Source organism: Alexandromys fortis, unplaced genomic scaffold, assembly GCF_014885135.2.
Source record: "Alexandromys fortis isolate MF-2015 unplaced genomic scaffold, M_Fortis_MF-2015_v1.1 scaffold_155, whole genome shotgun sequence".
In the NCBI taxonomy this organism is placed as follows: domain Eukaryota; kingdom Metazoa; phylum Chordata; class Mammalia; order Rodentia; family Cricetidae; genus Alexandromys; species Alexandromys fortis.
This window is the reverse complement of record NW_026068052.1, coordinates 1,457,954-1,485,091: the sequence shown is the minus strand read 5'-3', so window position 1 is coordinate 1,485,091 and position 27,138 is coordinate 1,457,954. Positions and strand designations below refer to the sequence as shown.

Below are 27,138 nucleotides of genomic sequence, written 5' to 3'. Positions count from 1 at the left end.
CCAGCCTGGGCTTCCCTTTTAATAGCCTGAGAGGTTCCTTCCTAGTCTTTGAGCCTCCCAGTCTGTCTCTTTTGGCAAGTTCTACTGCCTAGCCTGGCCTTGTCTCCTCCCAGCAACCACCCTCACTACTGTTATTTGGCCACAGTGATAAATCTATACAGTTGTACAGTCCTTGATGGCTTTGTGGGCAATTTTATATTCAGCAACTTGTTAGAACTGCAGATGCCCTTGTGACAGTGGCCAGACAGAGTCTTTTAATTCCCATTTTACAGTTGAGGAAATAACGCTCCGAGGCATCGTGTTTGGCTGAAGGGTCACGTAGAGCCCAGAGTGCTACTATTTTTCCCTGAGAAATACAGCTGTTAATATCTCAAAACAGAGGAAAGGGATCAGAATTGGGACACAAAGGGATCTAGAAGCCAGAGGTAACAGTACAGGATTGCATGACATAGCAAACAGCCACCACAGTGACTCTCTTCTTCTCATCCTCCCAGCCAGCTGTGGTGCATCTGCAGGGCCAAGGGTCGGCAATTCAAGTCAAGAATGGTAAGAATCAAAGTAGTCTCTCTCTTGCTACAAGGAGTTTCTCCCTTCCCTCATTCCCAGCCTCCGAATTAATCAGCCAGCCTAGCTCCTCCCAAGTCCCTGAGTATCCTTGGCACAGAAGGGCATTTCCTACTCCATCGTGCCCTCTACTGGCTGTCATAAGTAACTGCTTGCACCAAGACAAGTTGCTGCACCCAAATTGCGTTTAGTTTTGCTTTTGCAGTGCAAGGGGGCAAACCCGGGACCTTGTGAATGGTAGCCAAGTGCACTACCATTGGACTGCATCCTCGGGCTCTAAATTGCACTTAGAATCCACTAACGTAGGATCTGAATAGGACTGGGGACATCATCTACCTAAGTTGTCATGATGGTTATGTCAGAGTCACCATGGAATATATATAAGCATTTTCACAAGTGCAAACTCAGGAATGTAGAACTATATTAAATAGATTATTTTGTCTTATTGCTCTATACAGAAAATAGGTGGAAAGGGCGTTTCTCTCAGAGGGGATATGTTAGTCTCTAGCAAATGCGAGACACTAGTGTCTATCCAAAGTGCAAACATGTCAGTGGGGCCGGGAAATGCTGATTTCATGTTATGCCTTCACGTATGAGATGGGAAAAGAGAGTCCCAGAGAGACTAGGAATACCGAAACGAAGCATGCCGCCTTCTGTCTGCATGGCACCCTACAATCCCCAAATGTTTTGTCTTTTGTTTCATTTGACCTTCACAACCACCCTGTGATGTGGGTATTGCAATTCTCCTTTCTTTTACAGACACAGAAACGAAAGCTCAGAGAACTTAATTACCTGGTCCAATATTTTGTAGCTAAGTTAGGAGATGAGATTCCAAACCACAGCTTGCTGACTCTTGGCACTGTGCTGTGCTACTTCAGTGATGGGTGTGTGTGTGTGTGTGTGTGTGTGTGTGTGTGTGTGTACATGCCACTGAATGATTAGGTTCATTTTCTTCCCCCAAAGAGACATGAACATTCATTAAAGAACAGTGCTTTGAAATAATGTCCAGTCTCCAGGGTGCCCAAAGCCTAAAATGCATGAACCCCCAGGAGCCTTGGGAAACAACAAGCCAGCCAAGATGCCAGATGCTTACAGAGCTTGGCGTGGAAGGGAGGGGTTGTGAGCGGAAACAGTAAAGAAAGGCTACAAAACCTGCTACATGAGGACAGCTTCTAAGAATGCAGTCAGTCCTCACCTGTCTGTGCTGAGTTTCCCTAGTCATCAGACTCAGCTCCTCCTTTGACTGCCACGTGAATACCCAGCATCTTAGTTAGACTGTCTGTTGCTGTGAAGAGACACCATGCATGACCACAGCAACTCTTATGAAGGAAAACATTTAATTGGGGCTAGCTTACTGTTTCAGAGGTTTAGTCCATTATCATGATGGCGAGAAGCATGGCAGTGTACAGGCAGACATGATGCTGGAGAAGGAGCTGAGAATTCTGTATCTTGATCCACGGGCAGCAGAAAGAGACTGTCTTCCACACTGGGCATAGCTTGAGCATATGAGACCTCAAGGCCCACCCCTGCAGTGGCACACTTTCTCCAACAAGGCACATCTACTCCAACAAGGCTACATCTCCTAATAGTGCCACTCAGCGTGGGCCAAGCATTCAAACACAGGAGTCTATGGGGGTCATTCCTATTCAAACTACCACCCCAGCCTAATAGCCTCACAAGTACAAATAGGAGCAGAGTAAGAGAAAACCCCTAGGAGCCCTGCAAAGGCTCAAGCTCTGTGGGACCAGGGTCCTTGGTGACCATAATCACCATCCATCTGGAAGGACATGGTCAGACAGGAACCAGATTTGTTTGGGTATCTAAGTGGTGGCCTTAATGCTCATTCTGTGGCAGAAGCCGCTCATTTTGCTCCCACTATCATAACAGAGCAAGACAATTTCCAGTCCGTCTGGGCTAATTCCAAGTCATAGTTTGCACTGGCCGCCAGAAGTGAGGAAGGCAGCGGTGAGAAGCTACTAGACAGAGAAGTCCATAGACGTACTGGAACTGGAACCTACTGCTAACCCAGATGGCCTCCTTTTCCCTCATACTCCAGACAGGCAGACCTTCTGAGACTGGTCAAGGATGGATGTTTAAATCATAGTATTTTTGTGTGAAGAACAAATGGCTGAAAGAAAAAGCCCCTGTGAGCTTAGGTTGCCTCCTCTTGTGGTTGGAAGGAAAATCTTTCTATGTGCAGGATGGAAAGAGAAATATTCCTCTATCCTCCCATGCTTGGGTCCCCAACTGAGTTACGGATATGAAAAGATGCTTTGCCAAGGGTGCCTCATCTCCTAGGCACCTTCCCATATCCTCGTAGCTGGTCCACGGCAACCTGGCAAGTTATGCCCGAGTATCATGAAGTTCCCCCTCACCTCCGGGGCCTGGTTACTAGTGGTTACTATCCCTAGCTGCCTTGGAATGTGAGTAATCACCCCAATACCCAACTGGCACTAGCTAGTGCTCCAGACAGATGGATCATTTGATTAAGTGGTTTCCTGGTGCCCTCGGGAGGCTTCCCAGAAAGGAGTGGGTGGTGAAGGAGCCATAGAGAAGAATCTATTAAGAAGGTAAAAAGACACAAACCTCTGAGACAAGAGAGGAATTCGGGTGATACTGCTAGGGAAGTGAAATTGAATACTAAGACTTAGCCTGCCACTCAGTGTCTGGATTTTGCCTGTGCAGTCACCATAACAACAAAGGCAGTCTGGTTCTGTGCTTACTCTCCTCTGGCACCATCACCACCTCGGAGTCCAGCTAGACGATAAAGAGCCTTGCTGATGAAAAGGTCGAGAGTGCAAGGATAAAGACGGGTGTGCAGATCCGGAGGTCCTGAGGCAGGCCTAGAAGCCACTTTACAAACAGTTCACCTCTCCTGCCTCCAAATGTTCTTCTTAAAGCATGGCCCTTGAAACTTATGGTCACCAGGGCTAGATAGGGTTGGCAGGGAATGGGGGAGTGGTTCTGCTTGGTATTTATTTGTTTCTGTTGCCCAGATTATCTTGACATGTACTGAGTGACTGCCCTTCTCTCATACTGAGATCTTTCAGGTGGAGTGCTCAATGACTGGTCTCGCATCACTATGAACCCCAAGGTGTTTAAGCTACATCCCCGCAGCGGGGAGCTGGAGGTACTGGTGGACGGCACCTACTTCATCTATAGTCAGGTAGAAGTGAGTACGGTCTTAGGCCTAACTCTTCTTATATCCAGGGTGCAGGTCTGGTGCAGGCCACCTAGGGGCACTATGGAGCAAGCCAAGACCATCCAATGGCTAACTTCCTGCTTTGCTGGCGAAGGGGGTGGTGGATCCCACACTGGGAGGGAGCTGACGGGAGGAAAGACCAAGGGAACCTGTTTCATTTTTTCCCTAGCAAAATATGACTGAAAAACTGTAAAGAGACCACTCCCACACCCTGCTGTCTGACTCCCTCTTGGGGCCCTGGTTTCCCCTCTGAGTTGTTTGGTTCCACAGACGGACCCATCCTTGCTCTGAGTTTTTGAAACTAAGCCCCAGAGCTGCCGAGACCCCTCCCCACTGCACTGCTAGCTTGGGCATGACAATGACAGTGCTCCTGCGGACCTTCTCTCTACCTCAAGAAGATTTCTGACTGTCTTTCCTTCCTCTTTCTCCCATCTGTGTCTGTCTCTTTCTGTTGTTCTTGCCTCCTTGATGTCATTCTCCCAGACCTTTCTCCCTCCACTTTTGTCCTTTTCCTGCCCTGGGCCCACTCCCCACAGGTCTGCCAGTGGCCATCCATTTCCATCCCTCGTTGTGTGCCTGCATCGGGGCTGTCCTCAGAGCTAGAAAAAGTAGATGAGCCTGCAGGTCAGGGTTTCTGGGTGGCAGGCAGGAAGCCGGCAGATAAACAGGACTGAGGAGCCAACATATGGCTCTCAAGAGGAAGTCAGCAGAGAAGTTGGGTTAACAAACACCTGCCAGGCACACAACGTGTCCTGACATAGCTTGGTCCTGGCCCAAGAGAGTGTGGCACTTAAATACACTGTTTCCAGTCAAAGAGCCTCCAGAGTCATTTTGATGAAGTGATTTAAGGTGTCAGATGAAGGAAGGTCCCCACTCCTATACAGCGTGTGGGCATAACCTGTGGATTAAATTCCATTTGATAGTGGTAAAAAAATCAAAGCTCAGGGTGGGATGTGCCGACAAAAGGTAATGGAGGATGGGAAGTAAATTTCTGGACCCAGGGGAGGATTAGGAATAGCCCGTGTGGGTTAAGAAAGTCTCCATGAGAGCAGGCCGAAGGTTCGTACTTCCTCCTTGGCCTGAGAATGAAGTTAGGAGCCTAGGATTCGCTATCTCATTTGTATGAGCTGGCTCTCTGTAGCTCAGGACCTGCGTCTCCAGCCAGCCAGCGGGAGGGCCAAGGTGTGCTGAGTCGGGAGAGGAGTGCAATACCTGAGCCGGTGTTGCAAGCTCAGGAAGTTTCTGTTCGCAAGCTGAAGAAATGGGAAGTGATTACTGTGAGCTCCCTCAGGCATCACAGATTCCTAAGCGCTCTCCTAACCAGTCTTCAGGATGGGAAGCGGAGGGTAGTGGATCTGGAGCGCCCAGTAAGCACTGAAAGTGTGCAAAGCAGAGCTTCGTGCCAGGGCTAGGGAGTGGGGCCAGTGAAATGGAAATGAGGCTCAGTTCTTGGAATGCAGTCTGTAAGGACGGTTCGCTCAGCACCTTGAGCCCATGGAGTAGGAGGACAGTGATCCTGTCATCCTGCTGTTCCTGTTGACCAACTGGCACCACCCCCCTGCGCAGGGTAGACTGGCAGCTCTCATCTGAGGAGGTTTTATCTGCTCAGCAGGGGAGGGCCCACCCTCTTTTTCCTCTCTCCCCCAATCCCTTCTCATTGCCTCTCACCCAGGTGTACTACATCAACTTCACTGACTTTGCCAGCTACGAGGTGGTGGTGGATGAGAAGCCCTTCCTGCAGTGCACCCGCAGCATTGAGACAGGAAAGACCAACTACAACACTTGCTATACTGCAGGCGTGTGCCTCCTCAAGGCCAGGCAGAAAATTGCCGTGAAGATGGTGCACGCCGACATCTCTATCAATATGAGCAAGCACACCACCTTCTTTGGGGCCATCAGGCTGGGCGAAGCCCCTGCATCCTAGATTCTCCCGTTCCATCCTGTCCCATGCCCCTGCCCCAGGTTTGGGAGCCAGGACTCCCAGAACCTCTAAGTGCTGCTGTGGAGTGAGGTATATTGGCGTTGCAGCCACAGAGAGAGATGCCCCAGTGCTATTTATTCCCCAGTGACTCCAGGATGACAAGGCCTGCGCAACTTCCCACAATGACCTTGAGTTGCCAGGACAGTTGATGGAGCCCCAGGGTTTTCAAGAAGCAGAACCTCCTTAGGCTCCCTGCTGGCTGGCTTATGGTGACTCCTCAACCCCTAGGTCCCTCATCAGATGTATCATTTGTTGCACTAAACTGAAGATCCAAGACAGTAGGCCACAAAAAGCAAAGGTGCACTCCAGATTCTAGGGGTGACCCTCTGACTCCAAGGAGGCTGCTGCTTCTCTCTTGGCTGGGGGTGGCATCAGGTTGCAACTTAAGGAGAGGATCAGGTCAGAAGAAGGCAAGTGCCTGTGGCAGAGACCCGGGCAATTAGCTGCCAAGCAAGCATCCTTGGCAGAGGAGGCATTCTTGCTGTATTGCACTATGACCTACAAGAGGCTCAAACAGCTCTTCCCACTCAGGCTGAGAGGTACACTGTGGCAGCTTGCTGGACTCCAGAGCTGGGAACTTTGCTCTACCTTGGAATCATTGCAGGCATGGCCACACCCCTGCCTATGTAAGAGCCTGATACTCGGGGCTGCGCATGTCTCACTTTGTTTACAGCTCTGCTCCACTCTCCGAAAACTACCTGGAGTCTTCCCACCTGCCACCCTCCCCAGACTGACTAGAAGTCCTATCTTCTCTCTCCACAGTGCCTACCTCTGTCTGAGACAGGTGCCTCGTGTGGGACCCATCTCTCACGAGTCTGGTGTATTCTTTAAATGACCTGGGCACAAAGAATTTTCCATTGATTAAGCAATACAATTATGCATCTAATTCTAAGCAAATTGCATCTGGGAGCAGATGGTTAAACTGGATAACCTCCAAAGGCCCTTAGAGTTTGAATATCTGTGGCTCTCGAAAGTTACCGCTACGGTAGACTTCTAAATTCCCAAAGCCCAGACTCCCTCGGACATTAGCAAAGCAGGACTTTTCTACCTGGCCCAGAAAGGGGGAGAAGTAGGAATTGGAAAACAGGGAGATTTGTTCATGTTCGTTGCAACCCCAGTGATCAGTCAGTCAATCCAAGCGATCATTAGGTCAGTGGCCGTTAGGTTAGGTCTCATCTGAAAGAGCAGCAGCTGATGGCCCACTAGCCCAATCTTCCTTCAGAAGCAGATTACTGTCACCATAGAGGTCTGTGCTGCTCTCCTAGAGACAGCCTCCACAGAAACCTGTCTAACTATTGGGCAGGGCTCTGACTCCTAGTTCAGCTCCAAAGGCACCTCCACCAGTTTTCCGGCATGGTCCTACACTGGGATTATTCACACACTTTCTTTCCCATTGCCTCAGAGTTTCAGGTGCAGCCCAAAGCAGGGAGGGTCAGCCTTGTCCAGCCTGCTCCTCATGCTCCTGAAATGTATTTCTTTCTAAAGAGATGGAAAATGCATCCCTGAATGTCATTAAGAACAACACGTTTCTCAGGTGCGCCTCCATTTCCAAGTAGCCACATTGCTTGGTCCTTCAAGGGTCAGGGCAGGAGGTGGTTGGGCTTTGTCTAATGGCAGCCTTCCAACCAGAACTGAGGTAAACTTTAGACCTGCATCTGACCCTGAAGGCCTTGAACAATCAGCAGGGGCAGCAGGAACTACCAAACCCTCTCCTTAGTATTTGAAGGTTACTTCCTCTTTTATTATTTTCTTTGAAGAACGCGGGATAGAGAATATCAGAGTTATATTATATAGGTAAGGCTGGGGAGGTAAAGGGCCTTGACTAAGATCTCACCCAGTGTAAGTCACAGATTTGAGCCTTTAGTGAGGTCTGACTCCTGGGCTAGTCCCTTACCACAGCACTGTGTGGAATTTGGGGTCCAGGAAGAACAAATAAAGGTGATTGTATGGAACTGACATCATTGGGGGGGTCCTAGGGAGAAACTTAACAATCTTCAATTTTCATCACTTGATGGTACTGCCTGTTTTCTTGGCTGCCAGGGGTTCTGTGGGAGAAGACTTGGGTGTTTTCTTGGGAATCAGCCCCAGTGATCAACCTTAAGAGTTCTTGTCTTGAGAAGAATCTTCCATTCGAGCTCTGGGTCCCACAGAGCAGGTAGCCTTCAGGATCTTTCACGCATCTGATAAAGCAGCAGCCATCCGATGGGGAGCTACCATGGGGGGCAAGACTTCCATTTCTAACCCTAGACACAAGTTCTGGGAGCCCCTCTGCTTCCTATAGCTGAGTGTGACTCTTCTCTCCTTCTGCCATATTACAAAGACCTTGATGTTGCCAGAGTCTCTCAAGAATGGGGTGGAGGGGGGCTGCTAAGACACTTCTAAAGCCCATGGCTGGGAGGAAATGAGTTTCCTAACTGTGCCCCTGCAGGACCTGCCAACCCCATCGCACTCTGTGCGTGCAGATCATAGGAGAATTGGGCTATTCATCCTAACCCTTCACAAGGAGCCCTAGGAGAAGAGGGCTGGGGGGAGGAAATCGTAGAGAGTGGGGAGGCCTACTGTGCTATGGTCATTGGCGAAGTGGTGCAGCATTTACTGATAGAAGAATAGGGATAGAGATTTACAGTTGGAATTGTTAGGATGTAAAGTGACCCCAAAGCTAGCAGAGAGAATGGGACATGTTTGAGTAAGCAGATGACAAGTTTGAAGGAAAATTGCATGGCAGGAGCCTCTACCAGCTCCCTGAGCTTCAGAAGCCAAGTTGGCACAAAATGTGACTGCTGGATGTTGTTTGGCTACTGGTTCCCTGGAAGATGTAGCATTTGCCTTAGCTGCCCCTTTATCCATCCTGAGCCAAATCTCTGTAGCTTAGGAAACAAGAGCAAAGGACCCTAGAGGTAGGCGAGAACTTTGATCCTCATGTGAGTGCTTGTGTTTTATGCAGCTTCTAGTAGATGCAAACAGATCTAGAGAAATTTTGACCTAGAAAGGCTCTTAGTGGGACTACAGCCCAACCTACATCCCATCCTGTTACTTGTGTGAAAATGATGCTCAGACAGGGAAAATGGCCTGCCCGGGACAGTGAGCAGGTCCCACCTCCAGACACAGCAGTTCCTATGGGGCCTCCTCTTTCATACACCCACAGACTCAAGGCTAGAAGTGCTTGTCTCCCTTCAGGAGCCTGGCCAGGCAGGGAGTGGGCTGCAGTCTTCATCAGAGCTCGCCTCCTCATACACACTACCCCAAGGCATTTGTGCAGCTCCTGCCTCTGGGCTGGAAGGCTCTGGACTGACTAAGAGCCAGGCAGTTTTTAGGCCTCCCTAGTGTTGCCTGAGTTCCCACCCTTGCCTGGGGTCTCCCTAGGCCATGTTCACCACAGAACCTGATTTTTTTTTTTAATTCACTTCAGGGCTCTTTCTAGGAGGGGTGAGGTGTGTTTCTTTATTCAAAAAGCTTCCAGCTGAGATGGGGGTGAGGGAAATTTGTTGTGAGAATGGCCTGGAACAGGCCAATGCTGCTTTGGGGAGTCAGCATCCTGTGTGAGATACTGTGTATATAAACTATATATAATGTATATAAATAGGGATGTAAGTTTGTGTAAATTAACGGTTTATTCTTTGCAAATAAAGTGCTCCCCTCCCCACTCTTGAAATCAGCTTGAGCTCTTCCTGCATGTCACATGCTTCTTTATAAGTGATGCCACGACACATGAGCTCCGGGGAAGGCTCGAGAAACCCATTTTGATGAGAGTACCAGAAGGAAACTAGTCTAAGATTCTTACCAGTGCATCCCACTTGCTCTCTTTGCACCAAACTATGCATCTCCAGCTCATTTACCTTGGCTTGAGGTCTTGCCAGAAGACATATTGTCACAGGACAAGAGCACACAGCATGGGGCCACCTTCAACTTGAAAACGTGGCTTCTACATCTCAAGCCTGGCCCAAAACATCTTGGAGAGATCCAACCTTCAGCTCCTCGTTAATATACAAATTTGCTCCCTTTGCAGACAAAACCAGTGCTCAGGGATGTTAAGTAGCTTCCCCAAGACCACTCAACTAGTAAGGGTCTCAGCCTGGCTCTTTCCCTGGTGTGCAGTCCACTCTGCCATGCTGCCTCTACTGCCTGGCCCCATGCTGTTTGCTGGAGAAACCCTGTCTATTCTATTCTAAGGAAGGAGATCCCAAGAACAGACAGCCAGGAACAGGTAGCTCAGGATAGTAGATGGAACTTTTCCCAACCCCAGCAGCCTCTGTCCTGTTGCGGAGAATGTGACCCCCAAGTAATGTGGATGAACCTGAGCCTGCAGTGGTCAGATGATAATGATACCCAGGTTGGTCCTCTGGCTGCTTTGGAGAGTGGGTTTCAGTCGCAGAAGCCTAGAAAATTTTAGAACACCTTGGGATGTCACACAGTGGTAGACTATCTTTAGTGTCAGGACCTGGGTTTGATGCTCAGCAGCAAAAAGAAAAAGAAAAAAAAAGACACCGTATAGAAGGAAAGTGGAACCTCTGGCACAAGAAACAGCGCAGGCAGAAAAGACCACAGCAGACGACCACACTTCTGTCATACAGTGTGCAAACGACCACACGGGCTAGGCATTTACGACAGAGCAGGAATGTCACACTGTAGGAAGTACACAGGTTGGCTTAAAAACTGGACAATGATAGCGCACACCTTTAATCCCAGCACTCGGGAGGCAGAGGGAGGCGGATCTCTGTGAGTTCGAGACCAGCCTGGTCTACAAGAGCTAGTTCCAGGACAGGCTCCAAAGCCACAGAGAAACCCTATCTCGAAAAACAAAACAAAACAAAACAAAAAAAACCAACTTGACAAACTTAATGCAGGAAAACGATTGGACCAGATGACAACCATCTAAGAGGGTATGTGCACCAAATTGTGTAATACGTGGTTACAACAACCGCTGGGCTAAGAGTGTGAGAGACTTGCCACTCAGAAACTCAGAAAACAAGTTCTTTGTAGTTGCTGGAAGCCAGGCATCCCATTTGATTATCAAAGAGCAGAGTTAATAGGGATGGGGTAGTGAGTGTGGGCAAGTTTCCTGGGTGGAAATGGGAAAATTAGATCTAAACCATTGACCATTCCTGTATAGCTTTATAGGGTGGAAAGTAGGTAATAGACAAGAATCACCAAGGTATCAATTACTTAACCTTTCAAAATACTGCCTTGTACTTTCTTTTAGAAAGCAAGACACCATGAACTTTAGGACAGTGTTTAGGGATAGGAAATGGATTAGATGACTGGAGGAGAAAAAAAATTTGTGTAGCTCTCCAATTTTCCAGGTTTAGTAACATGCAGTAAGGAACATTAAAATTTGCCAGCAGCCTTTGAGGTGAGCAGAGGAAGGATTATGAGTCTCATTTTAGCGTTGAAAAAACAGATAAGAAGTGATGAATTGCCCCTAAAAATCACAGGTCCTGAATGTGCTGCTCTCTGAACCCAATGTCCCCTGGCCCTTGAGGTACCCAGTCCTGGAGAATGACAGACGCACAAGGTCCTAGAGTCCTCCAAACAGACTAGCTGAAGCACACAGTACCAGAGATGGGCTCTTTATTCTATCCCAGGTTTGCTCAGAGCAACCTCCAGTAACTTCAGTGAAGCCTAGGGTCGTCTCTGTCTCAGCGGAAAAGGGAAAAAACTAGGAGAAAGAGATGGAAGTGGAAAAGGATGGAGACAGAAACCAACCGAATGGACACAGCCCCACCTCCCTCCAGTGAGGACTGCTCCAGTCACGCGTGAAGCATCATAGGTGCACACTGGCCTGCTGTGACCAGTTCTACACCATCCAGCCAGGGGAATGTCTTTCAAACTATCACCAGCTCCTGGGTCTCCGAGATGCCAAACTTGGTCTTATGTTGATCAAACAATTTGCGGAGAGCATCAATATAGAGTGTGTGGTATTTGACCACAATCTCCCGGCTCGGATTCTCAATCTTGGGCAGAGGTAGAGGTTCGCCGACTGCCAAGGAGAAGGGAAACGGGAAAGAGAAAAGCATCAGAATAGTTCACTCCACAGGACAGCCCTCATCCTGGAACTCAGCTTCTCTCCACCCTGACCCTCTGCTCAGCGCCCATCCTAGCCAGCCTCCCTGCCTCCGACCATAGTCAGGATTCCGAGGCTCAGCCACAGAAGTGAATCCTAGAACTTAAACCAAGGCTTCCAATAAAAGGGCCCACTCACCAACAGTGGTTACTGGCTGAGAATATGGCAGAAGGCCCCAGGAGTTCTTGGTAAAGCCGCGCCCATAGAAAGCACAGGGGTAGATGTGTACCATCTTCTGGAACCAGTTCTGAAAGCGATTGATATAGCCCCCGGGAGTAAAAATGTGCTGGTCATAAAGGTCCGTCTCTCCGAAGGCATAAGCAGGGATTAGAGACGCCCTGCAGAAGAAAAGCAAGTCCTTGAATACGCAGAAAGACGGGGACCCTGCTGTAGATGACATGCTGAACATCAGTATCCCCTGGGTCTGCCTACAGGCCCCCTAGACCTCAAATCCAGCTGTACCAAGGTGTCAGCTGACTACGGTGTCCCATGGCCTACCTAGGCCAGGCTGCCTTTCGGGATGAAACAGTGTCTTCTGAAAGCCCAGAGATCCCCGGGAATGCCCAAATCTGAACCACTGTCAGATAACACCCAAAGGCCATTTCATTTGGTTTTTTTTTTTTTCCCTCAGCCCACATGTTAAGAAGTGAGGCCTTTTCTGCTCTAAGGTGCAACCACAGTCCTTTTGTAGAGAGACTGGTATTAATGAGAGGCTAAGGCTATCACAAGGCCTGGACAGCACCCTTTCCAGCTCTCTTCGAACCCATAGGTGGTTTTCTTTCCCTCTGCCCTTTTCTTTATTTTGAACTGACAAAATTGAATAACATTTATATAGAGAAGCTGGAGTGCTAGCTCGGTTGGCAAGGTGCTTTCCATGCAGGCATGAGGACCTGAGTTCAATGGCCAGAAAAAAAGTCAGGTATGGTGGCATGCTGGGGATGCCAGGGAGATGGAGATGGGTGGATCGCTAAGGCTTGCCGGTTAAGCCTACTCTACCAGATAAATTCCAAGCCAGTGGCAGACCCTGGCTCTAAAGAGAAGGTGGACTGAGCCTGAGGAACAATAAATACACAAGTTGACCTCTGCCCTCCACATGCAGGGACTCAAGGGCAAGCATGTGTGTGCATGTGTGCGTGCATACACACACACACACACACACATCAATATTTTAATGATGGTTCTATTCACAATTGTTTGCAAGCTTCTTTTTCTTTAACTACTGCAAAGCCAGGTGTTCTTCCCTGATGGGCTTTTGAACATCCTCCCCACCCCATCCCACCCCTATGTCCCAGCAGCTGTCCTTACCCGTGTCGAAGGGCCATGCGCACAAAGCCATGCCGATTCTTCAAGACCAGGGTGGTAGAGCCTGGCGTGCTGTGTTTGCATTCAGCCAGGCCACCAACCACCACGACAAGCATGTTGCCTGTGCCCTTCTGGGTAAGCAGAAAGTCTATGGAGGAGTGGCTCACAGAGCAGGCCCCTGGTGGGCAGAAAAAGCCAAAGGTGCTTGGTTACTCCCACCCCTGCAAACTATTCTTCCCCACTCCCCTCTACAAGGAGCAGGGAGCATCTTCTCCAGCCTGTGTTTCTAGGGAGCTGGTAGGCAGCTTTGAAGCTGCTCTTACACATGCCCTGGTTCTCCTTAGGGTCGCCGTCTATGTGGCGGTATGCCCCAGAAGCCACTCACCTGTAGACATCACATAGTCTCTGAAGAAAGGCACCCAGAAAAAGGCTCCTAGTGTGAGTATGTAAGGGGTGATGCCAGGAAAGACCTTGGAGAAGCCTGATGTGTCAGTGGCAAAGTGACCAAAGCATGAATGGGCCATGAGCCCATGAGGATGACAGGCAAGGATGTAGTTATGGCTGGGGGAAATATCATGCGTCTTCAGAATCTGTAGAGGAAGGTCAACACAGAAGAGCTAAAGACAGAGAGGGAAGCTCCTCTTCTGGCTAGAGAACTGGAACTCATGAATTCCAGTCATGCAGGCTGGGCAATGCGCATGCCCAGGGGTCATTGTTTTCCCAGGCCCCCATGTGGTCACACCCTGTACCCTAATCCCAATCCAATGCTATCCCAGGCTCACCTTGATTGGGAAGTAATTGCAGTAGTGTTTCCACAGACGCCACCTCCTCACACAGGCGAAACGACGGCCTCCTGAAAACACAGTCAAGCTCTTTCTACCCCCGCTCTCCTTCTCTGGCCTCCTTTGGGGATACCATGGGGTCCCCTCACCTTTTCCTGCCCTCTTACATGGCAACTAGAACGGGCATATCAAGAACAACTTAGAATGGGCCCAGCCTCTGCTTCCTTACCCACACCCACCCCTTTCTTCCTCTTGCCAACTCCAGCTCCAAAATGGGTCTTTCCAAGACCTTAAAAGGAGCACTTCCATCAGCTTTCCTAGCCCAGGGAGGGACAGGCTCAAAGACTGATTGGGAACTGCCCAGAGCCTCCCAGGGTTAGGAGAGTAGCGAGAGGAACATACGGCAACACATCCCACCAGGCACTCACCTCGCTCCGGAGTCTTCCAGTCAAACGCCAGCCAAATGAGCGTCAGCACGGTGAACGGCCAGTACGATGTGAACACCACCAAGTAGAGGTTGACAAGGATCACCGTGGTTACTAGAGAGACCCCAGCCCAACGTCAATGAATTGTGGACAATCCCTCACGCCCACACTACCCCCACTGAGTTCCATCTACCCCAAAATCACACACGCTCTGACCAAGGCCCACTCACCAGTCACCCTTCCACTTACAGATGGCCCACATGTCCATGTGCCCCTGGACCTTCTCAACCTGATTTGGGTCTAGAAGACAAATGTGTTCCTCATAGCTGTGCTTCCCATGGCCTCCACCCCCGAAGCCTGCCCCAGCATTGTGTATATGGTGGAGGTAAGGACAGGGGCCACTGATGGCCACTGGATATTTGAACTCTTAGAATAATTTCTGATGACTCACATTTTCTTCTCAATGTCTTCCCCATAAGGTAGTGGTTCTCAACCTGTGATTGGTGACCCCTTTGGGGGTCAAATATCAGATATTTACATTACCATGCATAACAGTAGCAAAATTACAGTTATGAAGTAGCAGCAAAGCTGTTTTTATGCTTGGGGGTGACCACAACATGAGGAACCGTGTTAAGGGGTCACAGCGTTAAGGAAGGTGGAAAACCATTGCTGTAAAGTATCAGGAGAGGAGATGCCAGAGAAAGCTAGCACCTGCCTTCACCAGAGTGGAAGCACACAAAGCAAGGAACAAAGTATAATAAGATAAGGAACTGTGCTCGGCTGAAGGAAGACAGGAAAGAATGACTAAAGAGCCACAGGTGGGTGCCGCATCCACTTGGAATTACACTGGAAATGTAAGCAGCCAAGAGTAAGATAGTGTGGGAAATGGGCCAAAAGGTTAGAAAGACAAAAAAAAAAAAAACCCTTCTAATTGAATACATTAACACATTTTGTCTTGACTTATTGGAGTCTCATGAAAATGATTAAAATAGTTTAGGAATGTAGGTACACAAAGAGAAGAAGAGTCTGAACTATGCCAACAGTAGATGCGGTATCAGTAAAACATGTGTTCATAAAGCAAATGCAGGGAGACACAACAGGCTTAAAAAGCGGCAAGCTGGTCTCTAAGCACCTGCAATGGCAATGCCTACAGGAAGTCTCTTTTTTGTTGTTTTATTTATTTATTTATTTATTAAAGATTTCTGTCTCTTCCCCACCGCCGCCTCCCCTTTCCCTCCCCCTCCCCCAATAAAGTCCCCGTCCCTCATCAGCCCAAAGAGCAATCAGGGTTCCCTGCCCTGTGGGAAGTCCAAGGACCACCCACCTCCATCCAGGTCTAGTAAGGTGAGCATCCACGAAACTGCCTAGGCTCCCACAAAGCCAATACGTGCAGTAGGATCAAAAACCCATTGCCATTGTTCTTGAGGTCTCAGTAGTTCTCATTGGGTCTGAAAAAGCCTGGGTTAAAACCGGTCTTGCTGAACATAGGAAGTCTCTTTTCTTTGGAAAAGTCAGGAAAGACTCAGAATCTGGAGGACCAGACATCACAAGAGGCAGGGAGGAAGCCCAAGCTCAAACAGCAGAAGCCTGGATGGATTGCTGACAAGAAACTAATTAGAACACTATGTCTTCTCTCCTCTATGCAAATCGTTAATGGAAGAATTATTCTCTGAAAAAAAAAGAACCAAACAAGATTCTTGATTCACAGAGCCTGCGCGGGTCTGCGCTAGGTCCTCTGCATACACGTTATGGTTGTATAGCTCAATGTTCTTTTGGGACCCCTAAAAGTGAGAGTCTCTGACTCTTCCTCATACTGGGTTACTGTGTCCAGCCTTGATGGTGCCCATCCTTATCGTAACTTGTTAGGTCATCTTTGGTTGATGTCCCTGGGAGGCCTGCTCTTTTCTGAAGGGAAATGGAGGCATGGATCTGGGGGAGAGGGGAGGTGCAGGAGGAGGACTGGGAGGAGTGGAGGGAGGGATAACGGTGGTCAGGATGTACTGTATGAGAAAAGAATAAAAAAGTATTCTGGACTCAGATACAGGTGGGTCTCAACTTAAAACAGCTTAACTTACAATGTTTTGTAGCTTATGGTGGTGGAAAACCAGCAGGAATCCAGCAAAAACTGAATTTTCCTCTTTTCCTGTGCTAGCAATATGTGGTACCATTCTGTTGTATGGTGGCCAGCAGCAACAAGCCATAGCTTCAACACCATGATATACAACCAGCATGGGGCAATGTGCTGTGTTACTAAGCTGTGGGATTTGACACACTAGGTATATCAGATGTATTCTTGTCAGTTAGTTGGTTGGTCTGAGACAGTCTCGCAACACAGTATGACAGCCCAGGCTGGCCTCAACTCGTAGCAATCCTCCTGCTTCAGCTTCCAAAGTTGTAAGATGCCATGCCTGCCTAACATATTCATGATTCATAGTATTTACAACTTACTATCATTTGGAGAACTTCAGTCCTTACATTAGCTAGAGCTGAAATATTCTAGATGCAGCGAAATGGTTGCTCAGATGAGAGGACAGCCAATTTCAGATATATTTTCTCAGATAATTTGTCTCCCAAACCCTTTCTCCTGAATACTACTGGATGGCATGCTACATCAAAATGGTGGAGAAGTCAGAGAATCCACGGTGGAAAAGGGTCAACAGAAGAGGAAACTGAGCATGGGCAGGGCTGGAAGGAAATAAGCAAGGCTCCTAGAGTCCACATTTAAAGTGACCCCCACCCTTAGTCACATTCCAGTCCAGCCTCACCTTTTCATACCCCAAGAGTAAGCGCCTTAAACTTTGCCTAAGTGGCCATAAGCACTCTGGTAATAGCAGCTGTGCATAAGGCCAGACTGTAAGAGGGAGATGCTGGGTTCCAGCAATACTGTCCTCAAGGAAAGAAAACATGAGAGAAATATTAAAGACTCCTCATGTCTTTGCACATATTGAAAGATTACCATGTGTGTGAAATGCTTGCGGGCAAGTTAAAAATAACTAAAAGATATCTAGGAAACGAAAAAAATTAGGGGCTGGAGAGATGGCTCAGCAGTTAAAAGCACTTGTTGCTCTTGCAGAGGACCTGGGCTTGATTCCCAGTGTTCACAACCATCCGTGACCCCAGTTCCAGAGGATCCAATATGTAAGCACATGGTGTACATACATGCATGCATGCAGGCAAAACATTTCTACTATACAATGAAAATAAATAAATCTTTAAAATTGTTAATTAAAATGTAAATGAGTCAATTATTAGTTCCAAGAAAAAACAAGTCACACAAAAAAATATAATATCAGTATGTTTATTTCCTAATTGTAGTCAGACATTTACCCAAAACTGCACTATAAGAATTTTGGAAGGAGCCTGGTGCTGGAAAAGCGGAGGCAGGCAGATTTATGAGTTCTAGGACAGCCTCATCTACATCGTGAGTTCCAGGACAGCCAAGGCTATGTAGAGAGAAGAAGAAGAAGAAGAAGAAGAAGAAGAAGAAGAAGAAGAAGAAGAAGAAGAAGAAGAGGAGGAGGAGGAGGAGGAGGAGGAGGAGGAGGAGGAGGAGGAGGAGGAGGAGGAGGAGGAGGAGGAGGAGGAGGAGGAGCAATAAGAGCTTTGGAAGAGGCAAATATACTCAAGCATATCATATAGAATTCAATTCTCATTTCCTGTGTTGGGAAGTCAACAGAGAATGCCTAAAATTGTTACATCATACAATAGCAGTGTTCAGAAATTCCAAATAGTAAAATTCAGAAGTATTTTTTTAAAGGCAGCACATTACAAAGTGACTGATTCTGGGGACCAGAACTATGGGTAGCGCAAAGGCCAGCACTTGTAGCCTCTGGACAAGAACCACAGAAAATTTCTTGGCTAATTAAAGAGAGTATGGGTCTAGTACAAGAGACACCTCATTTCTCTTAGGGTTTGCTCAAACACAAGCATGACGAAAGGCATCTTGCGAGCGTGGCTCGGGGAACACCTTGTGACGGAATGAATCCTCCATCTACGCTTCCATTGCCGAACCTTAGCTCCGCATCTGCAAAATGCCAGTCTTCCCTCTCCTGCCAGGGCTCTTACAGAAGTCTTCTCACAAAGTCTTTGGGGTCCAGGTGGATATGGCACTCCATCAAGGGAAAAGAACTGGGGGGATGAGAAGGACCCACACACACACAATCACACACACACACACACACACACACACACACACACACACATCCCGTTGGTGAAAAGGGGCCAGCTTGGTGCCCACATCTTCTGTCACCAGTACCAAGAGCTCTTCCCACACTACCTGTCTTTTCAGTACGGAACCAAATTTGAAGTTCAGGAGGTCCTTGGAGTCCACTTTTTCCCTGTACTCACCCTTGTTTCCTCCGTTCTGGATCTTTTTCTGTACCACCTGCCCTCTGCCAGCCCACACTGGCACCTGTGGGCTGGACCTTGCTTTCGCTTTTTCTCACTGGCATTTTTTTAATCCTCACATTGTATTAATTCTTCTCTATGCACTGGCTCCCTCCTAGCTTTTCTTCTCTCCATCCCCAGCACCACGGGCCTGGTTCAAATCACCACCCTCTCTCAACAGCCTGACAAAACTGCTGTCACTGCTTCCCTTCCTGCCTCCTTGTCATTGGTTTACTCCCAAGAGCACAAACAGACTTTCAAAACCACGGCACTAATGTCATCACCCTGTGCCAAACCCTATGCCACATAACCTCACAAGAAAAAGCCAAGCTCCTTTGTCAGTGTTCGCTGTAATTCTCCCCCACCTGCTCCTCCAGTTCCTCCTCCCCCATCCTTCCTTCCTTTCTTCCATAAAAGTGTATTAAGTACCAAGTCTGAGCTCACTCCCATCACAATTACTCACGCCAGCCCTCTGACTACTCCAGATTCGCATTCATCCGGGCCTTTTCATGGGCCTATGTACTGTCCCCAAGGCTCATCCCTTCTTCACCAATTTTTTATTTGCCCCTCAAGAATCAACTCAAGCTGGGCGTGGTGGCACACAATTGTAAACCCAGCATTTAAGAGGCAGAAGCAGGTGGTAAGTTTGGTATCAGCCTGGTCTACCCAGTGAATTCTAGGCCAACCAGGGCTACATAGTGAGACCCTGTCTCAAAAAAAAAACCATACCTAATTGCTGAGGAACATACAAAAAGATTCTCAACCTCATTTATAATTAAGGAAATTCAAAATAAGACTGTACCTTATTTATCACTTAAGTCAACAGCAACTAGAACTGCATATAGGGTCTCCATTTCCCCTTTCTATTCTATGGTAGCCCTTAAAGCTACTTTTTCCGGGGATGGTGCCAATACCACCTTGATCAATAGAGTCCACCGTGAGCTGAGACTCCTACCAACCTGTTTGATGCCTTTAGTGTGAACAAGAAATGACCATTTCTACACTTACGCCACCAGATTTCACCTAGAGTGTCCTGATGAATATACCCTAAATACTATGAAGAACGAGGAGAAGTAACTTACTAAAGGTTGCCCAGATAATGAACAGAGTTAGAGTCTAAACTGTTACTTTGACTTCAGAAACTATTTTCAACATCTATGTTATATGTATATCTCATAGCTATATGCATATATGTGCATACATATGTGTATGTGTTATATATGCATTTATAATCTCCATCATTTATGCCTATGCATACACACAGTTAACACAGCTATGTCTGAAGCATGAGATTCATGATTGGACGGAAGAAGGAAAGAGGAGCCACCCTAAAGGTTCAAGCTTCCTAGACCTTCAACGAATAGTCATTCTTCCCAAATTCGAACTCAGTTCCTTGACCTTGGGGACTTTGCTGTCTTGTGGGAACACAGTCATCATGATGGAAAGGTGGAAAGACAGTAACAAGCCAAGACTGGCAAGAGTAGAAAGATAGTACACTCGAGAGACGATACACTTCCCTTCCTATGTTAGGACAACCCCTGCAGCCTCATTTGCCAGTTATAGTTGGCAATGCCTGTACCAACTTGAACAAAAGTCCACAGTGAGTTGAGCCTCCTACCAACCTGTTTGGTGCATCTAGTGTGAGCACAAACGTAGTCTCACTAGACTGCCAGTCTAGTGCACACACGAAGCTCCACACCCTTTCCCAACCAGCAGTGAGCAGATGCAAAAGACAAAGAAACTCTCAAGCAAAATGTTAGCCGTTATGTGCTCACTACCAGCCCAGTTCCTCTACTGCCTAGCTTGGGATCTTGGACAAATGGCTTCTACTACATGGAATTCAGCTCTTCCTCTACACAATGCAAATTATTAGTCACATGTGGTGGCTAGACTAGTGTTTGGCATGTAAAAAGAGGCCATTGTATGTTAGCTAACACTCTGTATCATTGAGCATTACATGTAGAGCGACCAGTATGGCTTTTTAACATGATAATAGCTTCTACTTTGCAAGGCTAGCACCAGCTAAAATGAAATACTACATGTGAAAACACAGGGGCCAAACTAATATTTAAGAATTCCTTTATCTGGTTGCTTCCAGTTCTGATTGCTCTCACCCATCATTCAGTATTAGATGGTTCTGGTACCTCCCCTTGGTCTCCTCCTCTGTGGCTAGTCTGATGGTTGGGGTAGGAAAAGCCCACTATCCTCTTCATTGGCATCCCGTTGTACTAGGGACATGTTCTTGGGGCCTGCCTAGAGTCCTCATTCTCAGAGCTCTGACAAGATCACCTAATTCATACCCTTGACTCCTGGCAGTATTCACATGAACTACTGTTCCTGCAAGAATTTTTTTCAGGACCCCTCCTGCAGTGATGGTTTGCTCTAGTATATAGAACACCATGACCAACATGTAATTTTCATGAAGGGTATAGATGTTGAAAATGGTGGAAACATAGTTCAATTCCTCTCGGCAATAGGTTTCTAAAGATTCCCTCTGCCAAAGTCAACTCTTTCATCACAGTTTTCTTGATTTCCTGAGATTGCAGCCACGCCCTTCTCTTTGGCTGACTTCAGTGAACTTGTTTGCAATGATTCCATAGCATGGCCTCTATACTTCACTGTAGACCCGGTTGGTGCTCACTAGGCAAACCTAAAGCAAGATGTGCATGCGCAAACACACACACACACACACACACACAGAGAGAGAGAGAGAGAGAGAGAGAGAGAGAGAGAGAGAGAGAGAGAGAGAGAGGGAGAGAGAGAGAGAGAGAGAACCCTGCACAGACACATGCATGGCCATGCCCATGTCCATGTGGTCACACAGACCTCACAGTTACCCCACCCGGATGGCTGAGGCCACAGACAAGGATTAACAACTCTTATAGTTTGCCTAGAACAACACAAAATTTGAACAATGAACATCCTACCACCCTAGAACCTTCAATACGAGGCAAGCCCATGAAGCTGAATGTCTCTCTGAGTAGTTGAAGACTCACTTATGACAAAGGCACTCAGGGCCCACTGGAAAACAGCGAGGACCTCCAAGGCGGTCTTGATGTCCTTCTTGGTGGGCCAGAACATTATGTCCAGAATCTCAGGAGCTCCAGGTAAATGCTGTTTAGCTGTCTAGCCCTCACTGCTCCAGGACTTGCCATGTTTCCTCTCCTGGGCTTTCTTCTCCAGCTGTTGCCTATTCTCCGCCCCTTGCCCCACCCTTTCACAGGACTGCAGGACCTCCCACCGCCTCTGCTTGTCCAGTTCCTTCCAGCTGCCTACCCAACTGCACTTTCACCCACTTGAACTCAGCCTGGGTTGAGATTGTGACACCCCCACTATACACCTGGATAATGGATGACGCCGTGATGTGGGAAGTGAGTGGGTGGGATGGGGCTGGTGAGAGGCTGCCAACCCCAATCTGAAAATAAATGGGAGAGCTGTGGGCAGGAAGAAATCCTGGACTCGGATGGGGCAGACTCAGGGCCTACATCTTTGCAGACCCAACTGCTGATGATCTTGGGAAGAACCTATCTGGAGGGCTGACAAGGTCACAGGCCAGGTCTAGCAACACCTTTGGCCTTCAGATCATTGCAGTGAAGACATCACATGTATGTGGGCAGAGAGTGGGTGCTGAACAAATTTTCTATTGAGTGATTAGACAAATGTTGGTGCATACCGTGTTATTCTGTGTTCGTAACGTTCTGGAATAGACAAAGCGTGTCGATTAGGAAAAATCAAAGCAGGTGTTGCATCTACTAAGGATTAACTGAGAAGTCATTTGATGAAAATTTTGGGGGGCCCGGTAATGTTCTCAATATCTTGATAGGATTTTGAGTTGCACATATCGAAAGCAGACATCAAAATACAGCGAATGGAGGGCTGGGGAGAGGGCTCGATGATTAAGAGCACATGTTCTTTAGAGGACCTAAGTTAAATTCCCAGCACCCATATGGCAACCCATCACTGTCCATGACTCCAGTCCCAGGGGATCCTTGGCACCAGGCTTTTTTTTTTTTTCAGCAATTTTATTTATTTATTTATTTATTTACTTATTTATTTATTTATTAAAGATTTCTGTCTCTTCCCCACCGCCACCTCCAATTTCCCTCTCCCTCCCCCAATCAAGTCCCCCTCCCTCGTCAGCCCAAAGAGCCATCAGGGTTCCCTGACCTGTGGGAAGTCCAAGGACCACCCACCTCCATTCAGGTCTAGTAAGGTGAGCATCCAAACTGCCTAGGCTCCCACAAAGCCAATACGTGCAGTAGGATCAAAAACCCATTGCCATTGTTTTTGAGTTCTCAGTAGTCCTCATTGTCTGCTATGTTCAGCGAGACCGGTTTTATCCCAGGCTTTTTCAGACCCAGGTCAGCTGGCCTTGGTGAGTTCCCGATAGAACATCCCCATTGTCTCAGTGTGTGGGTGCACCCCTCGCGGTCCTGAGTTCCTTGCTTGTGCTCTCTCTCCTTCTTCTCCTGATTTGGACCTTGAGATTTCAGTCTGGTGCTCCAATGTGTGTCTCTGTCTCTGTCTCCTTTCATCGCCTGATGAAGGTTAATATTCAGGAGTATGCCTATATGTTTTTCTTTGGGTTCTCCTTATTTAGCTTCTCTAAGATCACAAATTATAGGCTCAATGTCCTTTGTTTATAGCTAGAAACCATTTTTCTATATTTACGATGAAGGAGCTAAAAGTATACAATGGAAAAAAGAGAGCATCTTCAACAAATTGTGCTGGCAAAACTGGATGTCAATCTGTAGAAGAATGAAAATAGATCCATATCTATCACCATGCACAAAACTCAAGTCCAAGTGGTTTAAAGACCTCAATATCAGTCTTAACACACTGAACCTTATTGAAGAGAAAGTGGGAAGTACTCTACAACACGTGGGCACAGGAGACCACTTCCTAGGTATAACCCCAGCAGCACAGACAGTAAGGGCCTCATTGAATAAATGGGACCTACTGAGGCACCAGGCTTTTAGATGGTGCATAGACATACACACAACCAAAACACTCATGCACATAAAATAAGGAAATCTTTAAAAAGTTGTTTTAAAAAAATACAACAATCAGGCCGATGAGATGGCTCAGCAGGAGAGGTGCTTACCACCAAAACTGACAGCCTGAGTTCAATCCCTGGGACCCTGGGGAGTGGTCCTTTGACTGCCATGCATGTGCCTTGGCATGCTCATGCTGCAACCCACCACAATAACTAAAGAAATGTAATGAAAGGTGGTCTTTTAAATATAATGCACGAGCGTTTATCATTTCTGCATTCCACCACATGTAACTTTTACCTACAAATAAACATTGAACTTTTATTCATGCTGATGTGCTTGGGGTGACGGATGGGATGCTTGCAATCTATTTTCATTGTACATAGAGCCTATTATAGGTAGACAAAGGGATGGTGGGCATGTAAAATAGATGTATTTTACATGTAAAATAGATGCGACATGTAAAATAGATGACAGTGTCATCTGCACTATCTAGGTGGCAGGTTCACACATGATTCCTTGAACTTTCTGTAGGTTGAACTTTTTATAATTGAATTTTGTTTTTTAAAAAGCTCCTTTGAAGTCATAGTAAAAAGAAATGAATTTTAAAATCTGACTTCTCAATGCATGTACCCATATCACTTACACACGGTGACGATGTATGTATAAAAGCAGACATGCATGTAGTTGTCATCGTGTCTGTCATACATCCCTGGCAGGCGGTGACAACTCCAAATGTGTATGCCATGCCGAGGTGGAATATGATCGGATCTCAATCCAGCCACGCGCGCTAGACAGCAAGTTCATTAAGAGTGAATGACTGGAAAAGCTTTCTTCGGGCGGCGTAATTAGTGATAGTATAGTTTGTCCTGGGCACTGCCCTACACAGCTGGGCTGCGTCAGTGAAGAAAATAAAGCAAAACTAATTAATGCTCTTGAGAAGCTTACATTCTGGTGAGGGAAGATAGATGAGTAAAATTAATTACTTAATTAGGGTACAAAGTGATAAAAGAGCAGACTGGGAAACATACAGATTGCCGAGTTTTCAAACTGAGGAGGGGTTGGCTGGGAAGAGCTTCATGGTTTCAAGACAAGTATTGTGGTAGGCCACGCTGGAAAGGTAGGCCTCAAACACAGGTTTGAAAGAGATGAGGACGCAAGGCACACAGAGGCTAATCATCCGGGCAGAGGCACCAGCCAGGACCCAGCCCTTGCAATAAGGTGTGCTTGGCAGGTTTCCAGAAGCAACAAGAAGACACGAGGCAAACCTGTGACAGGAACTGAGGCCATAAGGTTGACAAGATTAGTAGGACTCAGATCATGAAAGGCCTTGTAGGCCAAGGTATGGATTTCGCTTTTCATCCTGAACAAAATGGGCAATTACTGAAGGATTTTAAGAAGAGAGAGGATTGGCTTATATTTTTGAAGGGGTAGAGAAGAAAGAGAATCTTTGAAGAGCTGGTTCAATCATCTCTGGTGCACAATGGTGTCTCAAGCTAAGTTAGCAATAGTGAAGGCATTGAGACATGGTTAGGTCTTACAGACATGTAACATGATGTCACTCCCAAAACAGGTCCTTGCGACGCCCAGATGCCTCAAGAAGGAAGTTGTATTGCGGAGGACCTGCCACGAACCTTTCTCTCGCTTATCGTCATTCCTGGATCTGGTCTTGTGTCATGCAGCCCTGAAGGAAACCCCTAGTGGCTGTTGAGAGCAGCTCACGTCCTGCCTTGCTAGATTGCTGGTTCTGTGAAGGGCCTGTCAGAAGTAGGGGGCGGGGCTGAAAAGGGTATCAGGGTCAGTCTCTAAAACAGCCTGTAACCCAGCATATAGACTCTGGCCTTCGTACTATTGGCACTGAGGAGGTGCAGCTAGCTTCTAGACAGGAAGAGTGACTTGTCCTAAATGCCAGGCAAAGATAAGCTGTCAGAACCTAGCCACCTCTATGATTTACACACGGCTCATCCCATCCATCTCTATCACCTACTTGTTGTACCAGGTCTACCTGTACACAGAGTAAATGGTTCGTGATCTAAGTTCCCCTAAGGGCTTATGGGACCTTGGCCAGTACAGAAAGGCCTGCTAGCCCAGATCTCCTTTTTTATCTTGCTTACTTCATTGTTCAGGACAGGAGGATATCACACCTTCTTAAGATCCGGGCTCCTGTCAGGGAAACTTGTTTGGTTTGGGTTCTGGCTTCATTCTTGAGACAAGCTCTCCTTATATAGCCCAGGCTGGCCTCAAACTCACAATCTTCATGCTTTGACCTCCAAACTACTAGGATCAAACAACACAGAGAAACCCTGTCCCAGGAAAAAAAAAACTGCTAGGATTATAGGCATGTACCATTACTACCGACAGGTTTGGGCAACGTTCTAAGACCATTCCTATTTGTGGAATGAAGCTCTATGTCCATAAACATAGAACTGGCATAGGGAGGTACAGAAAAGGCTGGCCCAGGGACCCAGTGTGCTGGTTCAAGGGGAGAAGAGTCACTGTGATGTCCAAGACTCCAGCTTTGTCTCAGTGGAAAGTGCCCTTGCTCCCCTGGCCCTGCTTCCTAACCTTTCACTCTGCTGTGGGAAGCCTCTGTTTGGTCAGGTCTTACTATTCTCCTAACCAAGCTGCTAACACAGGCCATGGAAAGAGATGCTCGCTGACATTTGTTACACAAACAAAAACCCGAATGGACGAAGGGTCATTCTAGGAGGCACTGAACAAAGCCTCTTGGGTTCCTCATTTGTAAACAGGAGATGATAGGCAGTAACAGACAGACAGCCAGTCAGTTCCTGGACTGTAAAATGCTGCCCACGTAGGCTGCTTAGGTCACTATCATTGAGAAGAGGGAGAAAATAGGCAAGGCATTTGAAGACTCCAAGATAAAATAACCCTCTCCCAGGATGCCTTCCCTCTGAGAGACATTGTCTTGTAGGTGTTGGACACTGAAGAGCTCACACCGACAGTATGATGACCTGGAATATTCTATAAGCTCTCCTTCCCATCTGTACAGAAAAGACCGTGTACTCAGCGTTGGCAACGCTCTCCCCATCCTAACACCATGGAAATGGCTAAGACTTTCCAATATCTTCTAATCCTTACTCCTAACCCTGGTATCATTTCTCTGCTCTATGCTCACAGATCCTTAGAGAGTCTGAGAATGTTGCGTGAATTTTCCTGGGGGAGACATGAACACGTTTACTGGCTCTAGATAATGCGCCAAAGACAGAACCAGGAAAGCATCCCACCCAAGTCCGACTTGCGGATTTCACTTAGCTTAGAGGAGCATGGATATGGGGTTCCTTCCAGAAGTGTGAGTGATCCTGAAAAAGTTCTGTCGCTTAAATTTCCATCCCAGCATGGTTGATGATGTCACAGAAGCTGCACGGATGGAGACGTAACTTCAGTTAACCTACCTCTTAGAATGTAGCACCTACTAAGATC

The 27,138-nt window shown here is 47.4% G+C and overlaps 2 protein-coding genes across 7 annotated transcripts in view; one reads left to right on the top strand and one right to left on the bottom strand.

Annotated features, from left to right (window-relative positions):
• The window catches only part of Eda (ectodysplasin A), a 376,644-nt gene extending 367,124 nt beyond the window's left edge, over positions 1–9,520 (top strand). Inside the window, exons 6-8 of one of the 6 annotated variants that reach the window (XM_050119668.1) lie at positions 495–546; positions 3,615–3,730; positions 5,439–9,520. In XM_050119668.1, the coding sequence (XP_049975625.1) occupies positions 495–546; positions 3,615–3,730; positions 5,439–5,690 (420 nt within the window). In that variant the 3' untranslated portion in view covers positions 5,691–9,520. Of the gene's footprint in view, positions 1–494; positions 547–3,605; positions 3,741–4,249; positions 5,380–5,438 lie in introns of those variants that run through there. The other 5 variants (XM_050119666.1, XM_050119669.1, XM_050119665.1 and 2 more) reach the window with 5 other exon arrangements.
• Positions 9,521–11,569: 2,049 nt separating this feature from the next.
• Awat2 (acyl-CoA wax alcohol acyltransferase 2) lies at positions 11,570–21,784 on the bottom strand. The gene is made up of 7 exons (XM_050119681.1): positions 21,700–21,784; positions 14,321–14,431; positions 13,893–13,963; positions 13,496–13,700; positions 13,114–13,288; positions 11,947–12,146; positions 11,570–11,724 (listed from the first exon to the last, which is right to left on the bottom strand). Exons 1-7 carry the CDS (start codon positions 21,782–21,784, stop codon positions 11,570–11,572), a joined length of 1,002 nt encoding a protein of 333 aa, XP_049975638.1.
• Between the last annotated feature and the right edge of the window lie 5,354 nt (positions 21,785–27,138).

What these genes read in the sequence shown, in the direction of transcription:
- Awat2 (XM_050119681.1), bottom strand. Translation starts at nt 21,784, where the DNA reads ATGTTCTGGCCCACCAAGAAGGACATCAAGACCGCCTTGGAGGTCCTC. An exon ending in CTGGAAGACTCCGGAGCGAG is followed by an intron (nt 13,964 to 14,320) that starts GTGAGTGCCTGG and finishes CTGTGTTTTCAG; the next exon opens with GAGGCCGTCGTTTCGCCTGT. An exon ending in AGACTATGTGATGTCTACAG is followed by an intron (nt 13,289 to 13,495) that starts GTGAGTGGCTTC and finishes TCTGCCCACCAG; the next exon opens with GGGCCTGCTCTGTGAGCCAC.